Source organism: Ylistrum balloti, unplaced genomic scaffold (assembly GCF_031769215.1).
Source record: "Ylistrum balloti isolate Yb309-2 unplaced genomic scaffold, AGI_CSIRO_Ybal_v1 Utg370158, whole genome shotgun sequence".
Lineage (NCBI taxonomy): Eukaryota > Metazoa > Mollusca > Bivalvia > Pectinida > Pectinidae > Ylistrum > Ylistrum balloti.
In genome coordinates, this window is record NW_026782155.1 from 701920 (window position 1) to 721185 (window position 19266).

The 19266-nt window shown below is 35.0% G+C and overlaps 2 protein-coding genes across 2 annotated transcripts; both read left to right on the top strand.

Annotated features, from left to right (window-relative positions):
* Positions 1–1419: 1419 nt before the first annotated feature.
* LOC132550940 (cytochrome P450 4A2-like) lies at positions 1420–8074 on the top strand. The gene is made up of 7 exons (XM_060215042.1): positions 1420–1599; positions 3025–3157; positions 4266–4389; positions 4974–5169; positions 5860–5936; positions 7759–7824; positions 7975–8074. Exons 1-7 carry the CDS (start codon positions 1420–1422, stop codon positions 8072–8074), a joined length of 876 nt encoding a protein of 291 aa, XP_060071025.1.
* Positions 8075–12451: 4377 nt separating this feature from the next.
* LOC132550952 (hydroxyproline dehydrogenase-like) lies at positions 12452–19053 on the top strand. Its single transcript, XM_060215053.1, has 9 exons — positions 12452–12739; positions 14544–14734; positions 15184–15313; positions 15797–15883; positions 16128–16205; positions 16843–16989; positions 17649–17926; positions 18612–18700; positions 18896–19053. Exons 1-9 carry the CDS (start codon positions 12452–12454, stop codon positions 19051–19053), a joined length of 1446 nt encoding a protein of 481 aa, XP_060071036.1.
* Positions 19054–19266: the final 213 nt, after the last annotated feature.

The following is a 19266-nucleotide window of genomic DNA, read 5'->3' on the forward strand; positions in this document are numbered from 1 at the left end:
TAAAATATTATTTGTTCTTGAATTTCATATTGTAAACTTTTTAAATCAAAACAAAACTGTGTGAGCGCCTTTTAATACAATACCTTGGCTAATTATAGATTTTTATATAATTTACAGATAAATAAAGATGGATTTATCAGTGCTGGCACTATGTACCCTGCTGTTGGGTTTGTGTCTGTGGAAGATGAATGGTTTGATATATAAATATAAAACCTATATTGCTCTGTATACCTCTGACAAAGTGATCAGGTTTGGAAAGTTCCATCCTTTGTGGGGACATCTTCATCTGGTAAGTATCTAAAATTTCATAAATCTTTCAAACATATACAGAAAATTTACAGCTTCACTGGCGTTTTTCGCCGATGTCATTGCTATTTTACTTTTTTCTGATACACGAATCAACAGCAGTAACGTAAAATATGAAGCAAGTTTTTGTTTAATTTAGGAAACCATTCAGTTTATCAAATCCGTACCTACAAGCAATTCTGTAAGTCAATGAAAATTAATGCAACAAACAGCGTCATCATTTTATTTGAGAAAAAGACATGAATAATGATCCGATCTAAACATTTGTTTGAAGCACAACGAAGTCAGATATTACAGTTTATTTATTTATTTATTTATTTATTTGTTTATTTATTAGTTAATCCCTCTTACTAATTACAAAGAGTTGACTGTGAAAGGGATGCGGGAAACGGGGAGAAAAATAACCTGCTTTTGGTTGTCTTTCCTTCGTCCGGTACTGGGCGTGTGTCATCCGGATACAGTCAAGATACTTTTAAAGTCAAGCGAACCAAAGAATAAACAGGCAGGGGGTGGCTACTTTACTCTACTTTCGTGGTTAGGTACGTATACATGTCAGTCCTGGTCACGTTAATTCAGTGTTTTGCGCTTTGATAAAGTCATTGCATTAATTTCCTTATCGCAAACGTGTAATATAATCTATCTGTCTTATGATTGGTTGACTCCGTGTAAATTGTTTTCGAATGCATGGGAACGACTGACGTTTTTACTAAAAAATGTAATAAAAATGGCTGTTGCTCAGAGTACGGCTCAAACTGGTCTCTTGACTCTGGACCTGTGGTGATACTTCCCATATCAATATAAGCGCCCATAATAAAATCGGGATTTTTTCATTTTGACACATGTATCGGCATTTATGGTTGACCTATCACTAATTACTTTCCTAAAAACTGAGATAATTTGCTTAAGCCTTGGAGAATTGTTTTGTCAACTATATAGTGATAATACAATGTCTTTCGAACTAGTCTCATAAATGTACTTAACAAATAAAAAAAAATGCGGTAGCTACATTGAATGTCAGGTTTTTGTGACATTTGGTAAATGAGGGGTCAAATGACTCAGTAGGATGTCTGCTCATGAACCGTGGACCTGTGATATTCTAAACATAAGGTTGTTATGTCTAAGAATGGTGTTAGTAACTTGTGTGACCACAGCGATACAACACCAGTACAAAGAGCTTGTACATCGTCGAATGATGTGAGCCGGGATGGCGTTCTACTTCTCATACAAGGCTTACGCCATATAGCCAGTTCCTGTAAGTTTGAGGGCGAAGTTGGCCGACGCCGTACTCGTCTTGTAAGAGTAGTCAAAATGTGCTCAGATCAGATCAGGGAATTTAGCATGCCAATCCAATACTTGGAGCTTTTTCTGCTGTAAGAACATCCTAGTCACGTGAATGGTGTGAGATGTTTCATTTTCATGCTGAAAAATGAACCCAGCTCCTTGGTGTGGTAATATAAAGAACGGTGACGGGCGCTAAATTTTTGTCCCAATACTTCACTGCAAATTTTCAAGTGATAAAGGATTAGAGTTAGCGCATAAAGGATTTTACGGAGGAGATACGAAATTAAGACATTATACCAGTCAGGGCCACTGTAAAGACAATGGTGTCTAAAATTACCATATAGCTGAATTGCTAACGTCTAGGGGAGGGAGGTGAAACTTCAGGGATGGTATTAGTAAAAATAACAAAACGTTATACAGTACTTTATATGTTTTGATAATAATGGTAGAATTTTCTCTCAAATAGCTATCACATTTACTTTAGTAAATTCACAACTGATATAAAATAGAATAATCCGTACAAAAGTTATCAGTGCTTTCCTCTGTGGGTACACTGTATCTCTGTTATTGATATTTACAGTACACACATTTTTCTTACTCAGGGAACCTTGGTTACACCCCGACATAGTATTCAATATGTCATCACATGGAAAGAAGTATCATAAAAGTGTGAAGTATGTACACGACTTCGACGTACGACGTACGACTTCTATTTACTGAAATACAAAATGCCATAAAATATTAAATCGATCCGTTACATTGGACGCACTGTTTGTCTTGCAGAAATGACAAAGTATCAATTTAGAGTTTTTTTTTAAAATTAGGTGTCTTTTCAGAATAATCCGTACAAAAGTTATCAGTGTTTTCCTCTGTGGGTACACTGTATCTCTGTTATTGATATTTACAGTACACACATGCATCGATTGATTGAATATTGATTATTTATCTACTTTTTATGTGGTTTTATGTATAGTTTCTTTTGATTTGAGTGACAGGGATAAGTCAAACAGAACTACGAAAGCTCAGATTTCCCCTCTACCACGAGTTATCGTTCAATACATATATCCTCGATTTATCTCAACGTAATGATTAAATAGATGGGTTCGATTAATCATTTTTCGTTACGTCTTTATAATGTGATTTTATGATAAAGCATCATGTCGAAAAAGACCGTATTTATGTGCCGTTGTTGTTGCTATGTATGGAGAGATTTCCCAGATATACTGCAAACTGGAAGGTCAAACTAGACATCAATCTGACTGAAAAGTAAGCAATACAATATTATCGTATTATTGGAGATAAATAAAGTATCACGTGTGATTCAGTTTGTAAAAAATGTCCTCGCCATGATGCTTTAACCTCGTCATTAGAACAGCTTGCTAAAATAGTTAAATTGGTATTTATTTCATTCATTTTATCTATTTTTGCTGTGGGTAGGAGGCCGACATGTCAGTGTTGACGAAGCGACGACGGGACTTTCTAGACATTCTGTTGACCGCTCGAGATGAGCACGGCATTGGACTGACCGATCGTGAGGTCAGGGACGAGGTCGATACCTTCCTCTTTGAAGGTAAGTACAAGTGTACTGTAATATATTGATTATTTGCTGACAATACGCTCGTGCATTTATAGTAAATTTAATGAAAAGAAGATCACAAACATTGTGTAGATTGAAATACGGATAGACTGCGCTTGAAACATATAGCTATTTGTAAGTTTTCTTTATTCTACATTTCAGAATATTTCATTGTTGTCTGATGTTGTCAAATCTGTTCTTTTGTTGGTGATACACTTGCAATGTTATATTCTAAAATTGAAAATAGAACCAAGTTCAGAATATACACATGTACATGACATTCTAATTCTGAATTGTAAGAAACTTTTGAGTAATCTTTGGGATAGCAGGTGATAGATATTGCTACTGGACTTTTAGTCTCGGGATGTGTTGTAACCATCACGCCTAGTTTGTTTGTTATTCAAATCGTGACACGTCCCAGAATATACATACGACGTTCTTTTGAAATTATCAGACAAACGAAAATTACTGAAATTAATTTATCGAATTGTGGTGCTCGTGCACCTCTCTGTTTGAATAACATTTTCTTATTTCAAATTTTCGTCAGTCGCTTTCTAATTTTCAAACATTGAGCACATAACATCACTGACGAGTCCTAGAAGGATGAAATAGCTATATGATGTAGTTTAATTAATGACTTGTCTCTACTGTATCTAGGTCTTAATTCTGTTAAAAGATGATATTCGCTTGTGTCTTTTCCATAATCTTTGTCGTAACTAGGAGGATAATTTCATTTAAATAAATATAGGGGTCTGCAACTACTCATTGATTTCTAGTTATTTTTTCCATTCCGGACAATTATGTTAATGACGCTCACAAGATTTGATATACACGTCACAGAACACTTAATCTGAGAGCTTATTTTCCTCCACAGCTAGTCAAACATTAGGAAAAATAACAAGACCGATTAACATAAACTTATGCTTGTTAAATGTACTTTGTATGTACTTAATACGTACATACATACATTCCACATATGCAACAAAAGTGATCAAATGAGATCCATATTAAGAAAAAAATGTGTCAAGAAAGATATTATACATCTACATAGTCTAGACAGAAGAGGTAAAAATATTTGTATTTTTTCTGATATCATATCTAGGACATGATACAACAGCTTCGTCTCTAAGTTGGGCCATTTACTCGTTGTCAAAGAACCCAGAAGAGCAAGAGAAAGTCTACGAGGAAGTAAAACGAGTTCTCGGTGACAGGACAGATGTTGACTGGTAAGTGTACCGTACCCACTATTACCATAACTGACTATGCGCAACCCAAAATGTTGAAGATGTTATGGTGGTATTGAAGCCAATGACGTATGTACACAGTTCATGTAAATCAGTTATACTTTGTAGATCATCCCGCCGTAAAATCAGATAGACTGGTTATTAAAACACCACAGTTATACCATTCTTGTCATATGTAAGTGTTTTGTTATTAATTTGTGATGTAGGTGTATGCAGGTACAATGTCACAGATTTGATTTTCGCTCTAGATGTTTTGAAGCAACAAATACTCTAATTAATTTTAATTAAAAAAAAACGCCTGAAGATCAGTGGTTTAAAGACGAATTAGAACACACACAAAAACAGAGCAAAAAAGGATATTGTAAACTTGCTTAATTTAGCGAAATCAAATTTTAGCGCAATACCTACGCCGTAAGAGCGCATATATACAGTCACCGCTGAAAAATATATAGAATCAAATTTCAAAACACTTTTCCTTAGATTTGTTAGGAAAATTAAAAAAAAAAGTAGAAAAAAGAAACAAAACGATGATATCATAATATGAAAACGTTCTTTCCGTTTGATAGGTCTGATATCAAAGAGTTTTCTCAACTGACCTTATTTCTGAAGGAGTCCATGCGCATGTTTTCCCCAGTACCATCAGTTGGTAGAATCACAACTAAAGAAATAGACCTTGACGGTCTCAAAGTTCCCGCCAATATGGAGATATATGTGTTGATATATGCACTCAACCATCGTCAGGATATATGGGGAGATCCCGAGGTATGTGATGTTTTCCAAAAACAGAACGTTTTAGCCGGTGTTGGCCTTCAAACTAAATGAAGCTTACTTAGGTGAAATGCATTTTTTCTCGGAAAGATTTAAGTCAGATTGCAAATTCATATTGATCAGGAATTAAACTTTATCAGATTAGATGTTTCTCCCTATGTTCTGTAATTTGGAATATTTGACATTCATGTAGTTTCTCTGAATATGAACGTAAGTGCTTGCAATTTCCACTTCAAGGAAATTCTTGCTCCGTGGTCTTTAATGATTGGAAAGTATGTTTTTACATCATTTATTTTGTATTACAAGGGTATGGTGTTTGTTGGTCAGTTATGAATAATAAGAGCCACAACTTACTGAAAAATGTCTTTAAGAAACCAATGCCATGTCTGCAGCAAGTGACTTCAAATATCTGATTTATTCGTATACACAACAAAAAACAAGGAATCTCTGTTGTAATATGTATTATAAGTTTTCTTGTTCATGGCATTTCATTGACTTGAGGATGTGTTACCTGAGTCGCCTCATAATCTTCAAATTTTAGGCTCTTAGCATTACTGACGAGTCTTTTAAGGACGAATCAGCTGTATGATGCTGTTTACGTTATTGTTAGACTCTACCGAGTCCAATTTTAAAGTTGTATCAAAAGATGTTATTCACTTGTGTGTCTTTTGTACAATCTTTCAGAGGTTCAGACCTGATCGATTTTCAAACGATGCTGAAAAAGATCCATACAGTTACGTGCCTTTCTCTGCTGGCCCAAGGTATGATTGTGTTTTGGTAATTTACTATCTTTGACTGGATAATTTAAATTTGCGGTATTCAAAAGGAACTTTAATATGTTAATTTGATGTTAATACTGGAATAACGCCTAACTTCTGTTTATAAATAAAATATATCACGGAAAATTTTCTGTTGAATGTTATACAACAGGTGATTGATACATATGGCATTTATTTGTTTTTTAAGTCACCGAAAACACAAACTTTAGCAATTATTTTTTTAACCTTTGAAAAATTACTGGATAGAACAAATACCATATACAACAACCACAAAGTGTGTGACGTGTTTCTATCGTAATAATGAAACTACATGTATTCCTTCGTTGTACCTGTTCTGTACCATCTGTACCTGTTCTGTAACTGTTTTGTACCACTTGTACCTGTACCTGTTCTGTACCACCTGTACCTGTTCTGTACCACCTGTACATGTACCTGTTCTGTACCACCTGTACCTGTTCTGTATCACCTGTACATGTTCTTTACCACCTGTACATGTACATGTTCTGTACCATCTGTACCTGTTCTGTACCAACTATACCTGTTCTGTACCAACTGTACCTGTTCTGTACCTGTTTTGTGCTACCTGAACCTGTCCTGTACCACCTGTACCTGTACCTGATCTGTAAAACCTGTACCTGAACCTGTCCTGTACCACCTGTACCTCTTCTGTACCACCTGCACCTGTACCTATTCTGTACCTGATCTGTATCACCTGTACCTTTTCTGTACCAACTGTACCTGTTCTGTACCACCTATACCTGTTTTATACCACCTGTACCTGTTCTGTACCACCTGTACCTAAACCTGTTCTGTACCACCTGTGCCAGTTCTGTACCACCTGTACCTAAACCTGTTCTGTACCACCTGTGCCAGTTCTGTACCACCTGTACCTGAACCTGTCCTGTACCACCTGTACCTGTTCTGTACCACCTGTACCTGAACCTGTCATGTACCACCTGTACCTGAACCTGTCCTGTACCACCTGTACCTGTTCTGTACCACATGTACCTGTTATATACCACCTGTACCTGAACCTGTCCTGTACCACCTGTTTTCCAATCAGATCATGTTAGCAGTTTTTTCCACTTGTTGTCAATAGTTTGTTTTTGCAATAATTTTAACAATTGATTGACGGCTCGGGAGTTCGATTTCTCGCCTGACGTGGAAGAAAAAGAAGTTAGTAAACATACAAAAAAGTTGTTGTTGTACATAAGTTAGGGCATAATGTTAAAATGATATGACTGGTATTGAAATCCTTGAAATCAAAATGACAACGTAGTAATTTCAGAAATATGTAAGTAATTTGGGGATTTGTAATCATCCAGGCAATAAATTGATAAACCCGTGTTAAAATATTCTTACCACAAAATGATTGTGAGCTTGAAATGTGTGTCTTAATTTCCGTGAGTGAATGAAGCGCAGTTCCAGTCAAAGTTCAACGTGCCAGCCAATAGGAAACCTGGTGTCTTGGAAGTTCAATAACACCCGCCTAAAGGAATAGAACTGTTCTGAAATTACAATCTCTTCAACACAGCTGATACCATATCAATTTCTGTTGAACAATCATTCACATCAACATGAAAATGAAGCTGATAATTTTGGATGCTACCAGCGTACCAAGCTATATACTGATGCCCATGAATGTTAATTCCGATTTCCATTTGAGAAATCAGTCGAACCACGGGCGTCAGAGGAATAAGTACACTGTCGGTTGTCAGGAGAATAAGTAAAATTCATAAAGGCGTTAATTGAATATGAAATTTATGTTTAAAATGGTGTGTATTTCTTTGATGTTTATTTACAGAAACTGTGTTGGTCAACATTTCGCACTTGATGAACAAAAGGTTGCCCTTGCAAAATTACTTCAAAGGTAAATATTAATGAGTATAATTCAAATTATCCCCGGTATTTCATTATCTCAGCAAATCTAATCCGTATAGTAACTTCATATCTTATCAACATACCAAACTGTATTGTATAAACTTTCCTGTGTTTTACATTGAATGTGGTTTTGTTTCAGATTTAAAGTATTGCCAGACCCCGACCACCAACCGGAAATAGATCTTGATCTCGTTCTGCGGTCTACAAACGGAATACGAATAAAGTTACAGAGACGATAAAGTGTACTTCCGGGTGATCGTCATGTGTATTGTTTTGTGACAAGTGATGTGGGTGATCGTCATGTCGTATTGCTTTGTGACAAGTGATGTGAGTGATCGTCATGTCGTATTGCTTGGTGACAAGTGATGTGGGTGATCGTCATGTCGTATTGCTTGGTGACAAGTGATGTGGGTGATCGTCATGTCGTATTGCTTGGTGACAAGTGATGTGGGTGATCGTCATGTCGTTTTGCTTGGTGACAAGTGATGTGTGAAGATTCGAAAGTCCGGCAATAAATGTTCATGTTTCTATTAAAAGTCACAAATATGGTGTCCGTAAATTCAATACCTACGTTAACAATGACGATATAGAATTCTTAATAATTCATAGACAATGCTTCAATGCGGTCATCTATAAATAATCAGGTATATACAGAAACAAACGAATATATATATATATATATATATAAATATACCTATGGATTTTATTTACAGTATACACATCTGACAAAGAAATTTCAACACGGTCGGTCTATTTCGATTAACGATTGAATTTTTCCCGGTACATTTCCAAATATTCGTGGCATGTAATTTCATACATGGAGACCCATTGTTGGGTAAAATTAATCAGATTTCAAAGTCTGATTTAAATAGCTATAATAATTTTCTTTGATTGACTGAATAGATATATCGGATAAAAGATTGGATAGATGTGGGGATATTGATTGCTTGTTTGATACCTGTCATCAGTTTCATCATTTCAACGATAAGTTAGACTATTTGAACAGCAACGTTAATTTTGTCGTTGTACAATGAGTAGGTTGTTTCACAAGAATATATACATATGTATATCAGCTGTAATAAGTTCATGAATATTCATGTTCATGAATTAAATAATTACATTAAAGACACACAAGCGAATAACATCGTTTAATAATACCTCCAATCATACACCATGACAACTCGTTTAATGAATTACACTGAATCATACAGCTGTTGTATTATTCTGCAGATGTAATGTAGTCAGCGAGTCTAAGGGTCTAAAATGTTAGGAGAGTCTAAAATAAGCCTATCATACATTGAAATTGTTTCCTTTTTTGTGAAGTGTGAAGTAGAGCGACTGCAATTGGTTGGAAGAACGCAACTGGTTTCGTGTCGTATTCATATCTCCAGCAGCTAATACAAATCGCTTGGCTATGGCTTACACATTCGTTTTGTGCACATCTGTTTTCTTTTCTTCGTTTAGAACCTGTGAATAATGATGTCGGTATTCGAACATTTGGATAATACAGACGAAATATTCCATGTAATATGACACTGATGAGAGAAAACAAGCAAAAATAAACAAACTAAAAACAAATCAGAAATTTTGAAGAAAACATTAAACAGTTACTTATGCGTTTCATAGTCTTAAGCGGAAGATTCCGACCCCACATTTCTATTAAAATGTAGTGTCAATGAAAAGAATGAAGAGACAAGTATGATATCTTTTTTATACTATACATGTAACATGATGTATGTTTTTTTCCCAAAAGGTAAATAAAAACATAAATCATATTATTTGCTCATCTTGTACTATTTTGTTGTCGTCCGCGTTGTCAATGACATCGTAGTTTCGCCACCCACTGCTTTTGGTACAATATAGCTGTTCAATTCACCTCACATATGTTCTAACGGTGTGCATCACCCCTTTATTCATGTAAATATTAGTTTATCACAGTGCAATTATTTATGTTCTCTATCTACGTCGAAATATATTTGCATTATGGTAACTACATATCTTACTTTATATATTTACCAAGATATAGATAGAATAAAATAAAATACTATGCAGGTACAGGAAATAAATTGAAATCCTTATAGGATTGTTTACTGAAATATATAAGCCATATATTTGGTCTGGATAGAACAGCAAGAAATGCCTCGCCATATTCATCTTTCGTTACCAAAACACCGGCTTTAAGTCATTGTGTATTTTGTATGCATTTTCACAAATAATAAGGCCTCGTCGTAAGGTAATCCCTGAGTAAAGGCATTGGGTTGCCCACCCTAGGTTAACGTGACGAACGAGGAGAGGAACGTTTTTTTTCATACACCGATTATTACAAACATTGTCGGTACGTAAATACATTTAGTTATGTGATGAATATGAAGTATTCTATCTCTGTTTCTCAGGTCAGCTGTCAGCCAGCAGATATTTAAGATGCTTCTTTCTGTCAGTTTCGTCTCCCCGATATTCGGTTACCACATCTGTTGATGTTGTAGATATAAATATATATATACACCTATATGAGCGACAGATAAGTGTCAGTGGCGGTTATCAAGAAACTTGATCTTTGTTTTTCCTCAAGACTACTCATGTTTATAGTTGCTTAACATTAATTTATATAGAAACAGTTTCTGCTAAGTTTTCTTTTATCCGGGTGCTTTATTTTTACGATAATTTTAAGGTTGAATAATATATCGTGATCAATTGATTATTCCGAAATAAGACACAAAACAGTTATAGTAGTTATAATAGTAGTGTAGTAGTAGTAGTAGTAGTAGTAGTAGTAGTAGTGTAGTAGTAGTAATAGTAGTAGTATTAGTGGTGTAGTAGTAGTTAGTAGTAGAAGTAGTAGTAATAGTAGTACTAGTACTAGTACTAGTAGTAGTAGTAGTAGTAGTAGTAGTAGTAGCAGTAGTAGTAGTAGTAGTAGTAGTAGTAGTAGTAGTAGTAGTAGTAGTAGTAGTAGCAGAAGTAGGAGAAGTAGTAGTGGTAGTAGTGATAGTAGTAGTAGTAGTAGTAGTAGTAGTAGTAGTAGTAGTAGTAGTAGTAGTAGTGTAAGTAGTAGTATAGTAGTAGTAGTAGTAGTAGTAGTAGTAGTAGTAGCAGAAGTAGGAGAAGTAGTAGTGGTAGTAGTGATAGTAGTAGTAGTAGTAGTAGTAGTAGTAGTAGTAGTAGTAGTAGTAGTAGTGATAGTAGTAGTAGTAGTAGTAATTTATTCCAGATATTCATTGGTTCTATTTTTATAAACTTATTGTTTATGCAATTTTGGATAATGATGACTTTGACACATGAAAACCTGTAACCTAATATTACATCTTTGTTTTTGCTCCATTTTTTTTTTGGTAGCTTTACATTAATAATGCATGACTTCCTTTTTTATTGAAATAGGCGATTTTACATCTTCAGACACTGAACACGTATTTTCTATAAATGGACTATTCGAATTAAACTGAGATCACTGCTAAATTGTCATATTCGCTATCGTATTACATTGCTATAGTGTAACTTTATCAAAATCAGTTGTGTTAAGTGCTAACGCTGTAGGAATAATAAAAGAATTTTTTTTAGAAAAAAGGTCAGATTGAAAAGCATTATAAAAAAATTCAAATGAATTAAACTTCAATAAGTTGGTATTCTTAAGCGTTATGGATGCCAACTAAATAAATGCACATTCAACCAACTGAATTCATTGAATCAACGACGTTTACAAATTCTGTCGACCTAAGTGAAATTTCTCAGAACCTCGAACTTCATTGATCTACTATCTACTTTCTCAATTTTGGGGGTATGCATAACGTGTTCGATGTACACATTACATATGAGTAACCAATACAGAACGTACAAATAATCTGTATTAGTTGGCATTCATAACGCAATGAATACCAACTAAATTATTCAAATGCTAAAATGCCGCCCTCCTAAAACGAACGCCATTCTACCAGATTGCATTTATATTGAAAATAAATGCACTATTTATCATTAAATGTTTAAATAACAATATTGGAATTTTTTTTTTCGTCGATTGAATATAATAATTTCCTTTCAAATACTTTCAAATTTAAATTTAGTAAAATTTTTCCAATGCCATCTGTTATTAATGAAAACCAATGTAACAGCCTGTATTTATCCTTGTTATATTGTTATAAATGCTAATATCGTTTTAAAACCACGAAGCGTAGATGAAGGAGAAACTGTTTATATATAAATGAATTTTAAGCAACTATAAACATGAGCAGTCTCGAGGAAAAACAAAGATCAAGTTTCTCAACAACCGGCAATCGATAATAATGATAATAATAACAAAACAAAAAATAAATAAATAAATTACTAAAAGTTTGTGTCATTTCTCACATAACACTGTTTTAACATTTTCATTGCCATGAAATACCAGACAACATATGATTAGTTTTTCAACGTAATCCTCATAACAGTGGTTTGTTCGCATCAGCTTTAACGATGGATCATTTAAAGAAAAAAATTGCCATCCTAGATACAGACATAAGTGATATTTACCGGGAGCGTATATCTTGTAAACGGAGACCAAGGCCGACACGCGACCTCAATTATATACATTTGAATAACAAAACTGAAATTTAGACCACAGCTTCTTCGCCACTGTATGGTACAGTATGGCGCTTGCCGTCCATAGCCGTTCATCAAAAGTTTTAGCGATCTTTTCTAATTACTCGGGATATGTAAGACTGACTTATGCATTCCACACGACTGCTCAACACCAAGTTGATTTTTCCAGAGAAGATAAAAAACCCCGGACAGGATATATAAACGGTTTGCCTGAAGACCTTGGATTTGATGATTATCAGGCAGCTTTCCGATCAAAGTCACGTTGGGAACTTGCCCGGTCCATCGCCATCATTAAGATGTGTACAAATAACAGACTAGTGGACAACAGCCTAATGGTAAGGCATCAGTAGATATTGTAACATAGATAATCGGAGATGAAGGTCTCTAGTGACCTATTTTTATCGCCTTTCGTCCGCTGTCGTGCTTCGTGTCAACAGTTTATATTTTCGACGTGATCTCAGACACTGCGGTTTTTTTGGCAGGGAACTTGTTTTGGGCCAAACTGGTCAATTATTTGGATATTGGCTCCAAAGACTCTGAGAGATAGGATCAAAAGAGATCAGATTGGCTCGAATTTCAAAATTCTTTTACCAAAATCCAGATATGGTAGAAACAAATACTCTTCAGGAATTGAATGGACTTATTTTTTTTTATTAAAACTAAACCCTTGAAGCTTATCTTATTTCAAAGACTGAAAATAGTCATGTTATAGATATCAAATTAAATCATATTAATATTGATTTTATATGTCACCATAGGCATTCAAGAGTAGCTTTAGACGAAAATTGTAAGTGGAGTAGACATATAGAAAATACATTGTATATGTGATAATGCATTGAAACAGGTAAGTGTCCCCCATCAACACATAAACATATGTTGTTGTTTTTAAATAGAGAAATATTAGTCAAAATTTATTAAGCATACATACGTCAATTAATAGAATAATGTTGTGAAGTTTAGTATGGATTCTCTCGCAGCGATACACAAACTGGAAAACCTCAGAGAGGATCCGGTCGAGAATCACTTTATTTCGAAAGTGGTTTCGAACCGCTAACAAAGTGACGCTTTAGAAGAAAACTACATTTGTTCTTCAAAATGAGTAATTAAACTCACACCTACTTATCTATCCTCTTTATTTCTTCATGTAGAGTCAGAAAACTCACAACCTACGAATTTATCTCTTTTTTCTTCTACTATTCGAATTAACATTGACCTTGAAATTAGACACAGCGTCTTTTTCAGTTTTCAAAAATCTCTTCGAACCCTGCTCTAGGGTGGATGAAGGTAAGCTTATCATAGCTCATTAGTTTATATAGAAAATGATCCATTTGTGAATCAATTATTTAATTTACATTTGAAATAATAATAAACTTTTACAAACTTGAGAAACATGTTATAGTATCTTGACGTTATGCATATATGGACCCTGACTGATTCCCAGGGGAGTGAGGAGTGATGCCTAAAATCTTCTCATAACAGATATGGTAGAATCAATTAATTCATAATGGAGGGATCGTAAGGTGCTTTACTAATTTGTACCTCGCATTTCCCTTAAGATAAGGTAAAGAGTACTATAATTTATGTAGGATAATGACATTTTTTGGGGCGAAGTTGCTCCATTTCAATTGGAAATCATTTCAAATTGTCATAAAGATCAACTAAAGAGAGAGCCTGAAAATCCGAGGGTTACAGAAAGGACAATTTCGAACATATTAATTAAGATAACGACATTTTCTCAATGAGCTATAACGTCTGATACTATCAAGAGAAATTTATCAAATGATACGATTGTTATCCAGTGAACTCACCCATGTAATATTGCTGCATTTATGTCTCTTATGTGATATATCTACAAGCGCCATTCGAAAATCGATTCTGATGTCAAAATATGGCAATTGTCTCAGTTTGATTTTGTCCTCATAACAATGACATTAAAACCAGTAAAATGTAAATTGTCTTCACCAGGTGATAAAGAGAATATTAAATTTGTTTTTATTTTATATGAGATTTTATAAAACTCGCCTGAAAGTTTTTCATTTTTGCTCGACAAGGCTCGTATGGACGATGACTCGTATGCCATAAAATCTTATATGAAATGAAAATCAATTAAAATTCTATATTTATGTATCTGTATTACAGTTGATGAACACTGGCCGGAAGGTACTTGGTAACAGGTTGTTTGATAGCTTGGCTAAACCGACAGTATATGGGCAGTTTGTGGGAGGAGATACTCCAGAATCTCTGCTTCAGACCGTGGTCAAGATGAGAAAGATGGGAGTTGGACCCTTGGTAGCCGTCGCAATGGAGGAAGATACAACAGACGACAATAGGTTAGGATTTAGTGACTTCAGTCGTAGAGAGGATGAGTGAGGCTGAATATTGATGATTCATTCCTGTTTCAGACAAGCTATTTTTTGGCAGTTTTCCAATAAAACAAAGCCATTGTCTGTAACGTTGCTTTTGATTGGTTGGGAGAATTGGTACTAATTTCTCAAAGCACTGGATAATTTTTAAAATTTCGCTTTTCTTATTTTGGGCCATGTAAGTTAAGTAAAATGACATGCAAATCAGGTGTGTATTGCTTGCGGTAGTGAAACTATGTATTCCATTCAGATTCTATAGATATGTGTACGTAATGCGGTTGTAAAAATAATTAATGAAAGTGTGTTGAATGTGATATTACTTCAGCTTGTATATATTGTCTTCATTTGTGCCTGTTCCTTTCTGGTTTGTGTCGTGTATTAGTTGTAGCCTACGGTTTATGTCTATTTTTATAAAGAGAAGCTGATCAAAAGTACGACCGGAATTTGGCCACGACATTACAATGTCTGGATGTTGTTTCCGGTCTTAAAGATCCTCATCCCATGATGCAGACAAAACTAACGGCCATGTTTCCAGCTAAACTTTGTGTAAGGAGTTCACGATTACAGGAACCAATGAAAAGAGTGTTCTATAACCAATATCTAATTAATCTGATCAGATAGTAGACTGGTTAGTCACCCATTCATAATTCATGTGATAAAAAAGGGAATATATATATAATGCTACTTTCTTCAGTTTAGTGGTTATCTTATTTTAGCACTGTTCGAGCTAAAGATATTGCGCTATGATATGATTAGGCTAATTGCAGTTTCTCTGTGTCGTTAATAAAACAATCATTGCGAATTTGCGAATTCATTATTGTGCTTATTGTTTATATTTGATATCATACTAAAATTTTGTCGATCAAATATAAATGTGCTTACAGTATTTTTGTGCAGATTACCCATGTTTTTTTTATTTAGTTCTTTTTTATTATTTCTTTTACTTTCAATGAATACAGAATATTCCTTTCCACGAAATACTGTTTTCTCCTATTTCTGTAACTCATGTCCGTATACTTGTGTCTACAGGAGAAAATTTCTCAGCATGTGCCACACCCCTCTCGATCTGGTCACGTGGTGATGAGTGTAGCCAATGCCATTCAAAATGGAAACGAGGTGCCATTAAAGAAACAAATGAAACTTTTTAACTCGTCATACAATCCTTCTTTCAAAATAAGCATAAATGGCAACTCATTTGCTATGCAAAGAGCGTCGGATTGATAAGAGTAGTACAAGTCAACATTTCAACAATAACAACAAAATAAATAAAAAAATGAATTATAAATAAATCATGACAATTTCTCAACAAAGCTAAGCCAAATTGGCTTGTGGTTTTTATTACTTATAATTTGCCTTTTAGATCAAATTTGACTTCTTGTCAGAGGATGAAATAGCTGACCTGAACAGGGGATTGTCGAGAATCGGAAAATTATGTGAGGTCAGTTTCAAAGTGTTCGTAGTTGAGATTCGATCACAAAGGGGTTTGTGGGATGTGAAAATATACATGTAGATACATTACAGCCACCTTGCACAAGGTGGGTACAGACAAAAGACATTAGAGTATCACACTTACAAGAACTACATAAAGGTGAGTACGGACAAAAGACATTAGAGTATCACACTTACAAGAACTACATAAAGGTGAGTACGGACAAAAGACATAAGAGTATCACACTTACAAGATCTATCCAGAGGTGAGTACGGACGAAAGACATTAGAGTAGTGCAAGTAATAAAACCACTGGAGATAGGTACGGACACAAGACATTAGGGTATTACACCTACCACAAATATATCAAGGTGGGTACGGACAAAGGACACTGGTGTATCATTTCATATTTCAAACCGATTTGATTTTTTATAGATTTTCGTCGTCGATATACATGTAATCTGACATTAACTTTTTGCTAATTTTTTTGTTGGAAATAAAAAGTAAGGCGCCAACTTAAGAATATCTCATTCAGTTGACAAACTAGTAGATGATGACTTATCCAAATGTATTTACACTGAAAAAATAACAAATTTTCTGTAGGAAATGGATAATTTTCTTCTGTGAAATATTATGCTTTGTTTAAGGCTGCAGTGAAAAATGAAGTCATAGTTATGGTGGACGCTGAATACACATATCTCAATCCAGCCTTAAATCTCCTCACTTTGGCCATGATGTTAGTGTGTAACGGACGGAAGACGCTGGTATATTACACCTACCAAAACTACCTAAAGGTGGGTACGGACAAAAGACAGAGAATTACACCTACCAACACTACCTAAACGTGGGTACGAACAAAAGACAGAGAATTACACCTACCAACACTACCTAAAAGTGGGTACGGACAAAAGACGGGGTTTTACACCTACAAACAATACTTAAAAGTAGGTACGGACAAAAGACAGTATTATACTTACCGAAACTTCCCAAAGATGGGTACGGACAAAAGACAGTATTATACTTACCGAAACTATCCAAAGATGGGTACGGACAGAAGACATTAGAGTGTGAAACTTACAAAAGGTACCTAAAGGTGCATACAGAGAAAGGACATAAGAGTATTATTATACCTACAACAAATACCTAAAGGTGCGCACGGACAAAAGACATTATTATTATTCTTACACCTACCAAAATTTTCTAAACGTAGGTACGGACAAAGGCCATTTCATCTTTCAAAACTAGCTTACGAGCAAAAGACATACGGAAAAATCAATAATGGTTTAGACAATGACCTCAATTTATATTCGGATTCAGACAACAGACTGAAAAACAAAATCATTTCATCACACAATGCCTTGTCCATTTACTTTCTGCTTGTCCAGTCTATAACTTTATTGTATCTCTTGGACTTATTTATTTTATAATTTCCTCTCGTAATGTACCTTGACAGGGGATGACGGAATATCTTCAATCAGATATGACTTTTGTCCATGAACATAACGTTGGATTTGGTACCAAACTGGTTCGTGGAGCGTACATAGATAAGGAAAGACGACTGGCACAAACCAGAGGGTATCCGGACCCTACGAATGCATCCTATCGGGACACTTCGGACACTTACCATAATTCTATGAATACGATGCTGGAGGGTATTGCTCGGAACCCTGACAGATGTTCTGCTATCATTGCCAGTCACAACGAGGATACAGTTGCCAAAGCCGTCAATAGGTAAATTCAATGGACTTCTTTTTATAAGGGATTGTATACACTCAATATGGCCTTTGTATCAAATATTTTATGAGCAGTGATTCGGTCTGTGTAGGGATACAGGGATACAGATAGATGTCTCTGAGGTAAACAAAAAATGGCCGCCCCGTCAATTTGGGTATCAATATACTGGGTAATCGAACGTTCTTAGACTCCGATAGAGGCCTTCATAAAAAATAAAGTTGTATTGCAAAGATATGAAATTATTTTGGCTGTTATCGCATTAGAAGCTACTAGTGTCAATATATGGTTAAGCATAAAGTTTTAAAGGGAATTTTTGTTTCCGATAACGAAAATTATATATGAATGTAGGTATAAAGACACTCGTTTTATTTGTCTGTTATCCCGAATGTATTCATAGCGATTGTATACTACCATCTAATAGTGAGCGAGGTAATGCTCTTCGAAAACATAACAGATTATAACTGGATGTTGACATCTATAGATATGTTGAATTTGATAATGTGTTGAAAAGAAAACGCTAAAACGGAGCTTACGTCAACCATTATCATACCACTTGGTCAGAACTGTCTAAAGAATATTGGATTTATAGGTCTAAAAATTTGAGCCAGTGTATGAATGGGCACCAGTTTGTGTACAAAGCAAATCGCGGCATGTTATATTAAATTATACTTGTTTTTCGCAGAATTGTGGAGTTGGAAATAGACCCGAGGTGTGGATCTATATTCTTTGGACAGTCGTATGGTATGAGTGACCACGTGACAAACACTTTAAGTAAGTCAGTATCATCATCGTCAAAATCATTGTCGTCGTTGCAATCGCCGCCATCAGATTAAAAGGCATCATCATCATCATCATCATCATCATCATCATCATCATTACCAAGAATATCGTCGTTGTCAGATTTAGTACTGACCCATCTGCTACACTTCATCTACAACAAGTCCTTCCCTCTCTTTAAATTCACAGGTGAATTGAAGTTGCCAGTGTACAAGTCCATACCATATGGATCTGTTGAGGACACCCTCGCCTACCTGTCACGAAGAGCCATGGAGAATCGATCGGTATTGAAGAGGGCACAAAGGGAGAAAACTCTTATGTGGAAGGCCCTTAAGGCACGTCGATAGAAGGTTTGAGTTTCACATGATGTAGACCCTTTGGAAATGTAGTTTTGTTAATTATTCGGTTTTTTCTGGACTTTGAATTAATTCCCCAACTTTAGATATGAACGATTCTTTGTGATATATATATATATATATCGTCAACCTGTGTATATCATATTCATAATCCTTGTATTTTGCCACCCAGTTACACCAGTCTGTATATGAATCTGGTTTCTG

Bases quoted from the DNA above. Each gene is read 5' to 3' on its own strand.
- LOC132550940 (XM_060215042.1), top strand. From the start codon at position 1,420: ATGTCTAAGAATGGTGTTAGTAACTTGTGTGACCACAGCGATACAACA. The intron at 3,158-4,265 runs GTAAGTACAAGT...TATCATATCTAG, and splicing joins CGATACCTTCCTCTTTGAAG to GACATGATACAACAGCTTCG. The intron at 5,937-7,758 runs GTATGATTGTGT...GTTTATTTACAG, and splicing joins CCTTTCTCTGCTGGCCCAAG to AAACTGTGTTGGTCAACATT.
- LOC132550952 (XM_060215053.1), top strand. From the start codon at position 12,452: ATGGCGCTTGCCGTCCATAGCCGTTCATCAAAAGTTTTAGCGATCTTT. The intron at 16,206-16,842 runs GTCAGTTTCAAA...GCTTTGTTTAAG, and splicing joins GAATCGGAAAATTATGTGAG to GCTGCAGTGAAAAATGAAGT. The intron at 17,927-18,611 runs GTAAATTCAATG...TGTTTTTCGCAG, and splicing joins GTTGCCAAAGCCGTCAATAG to AATTGTGGAGTTGGAAATAG.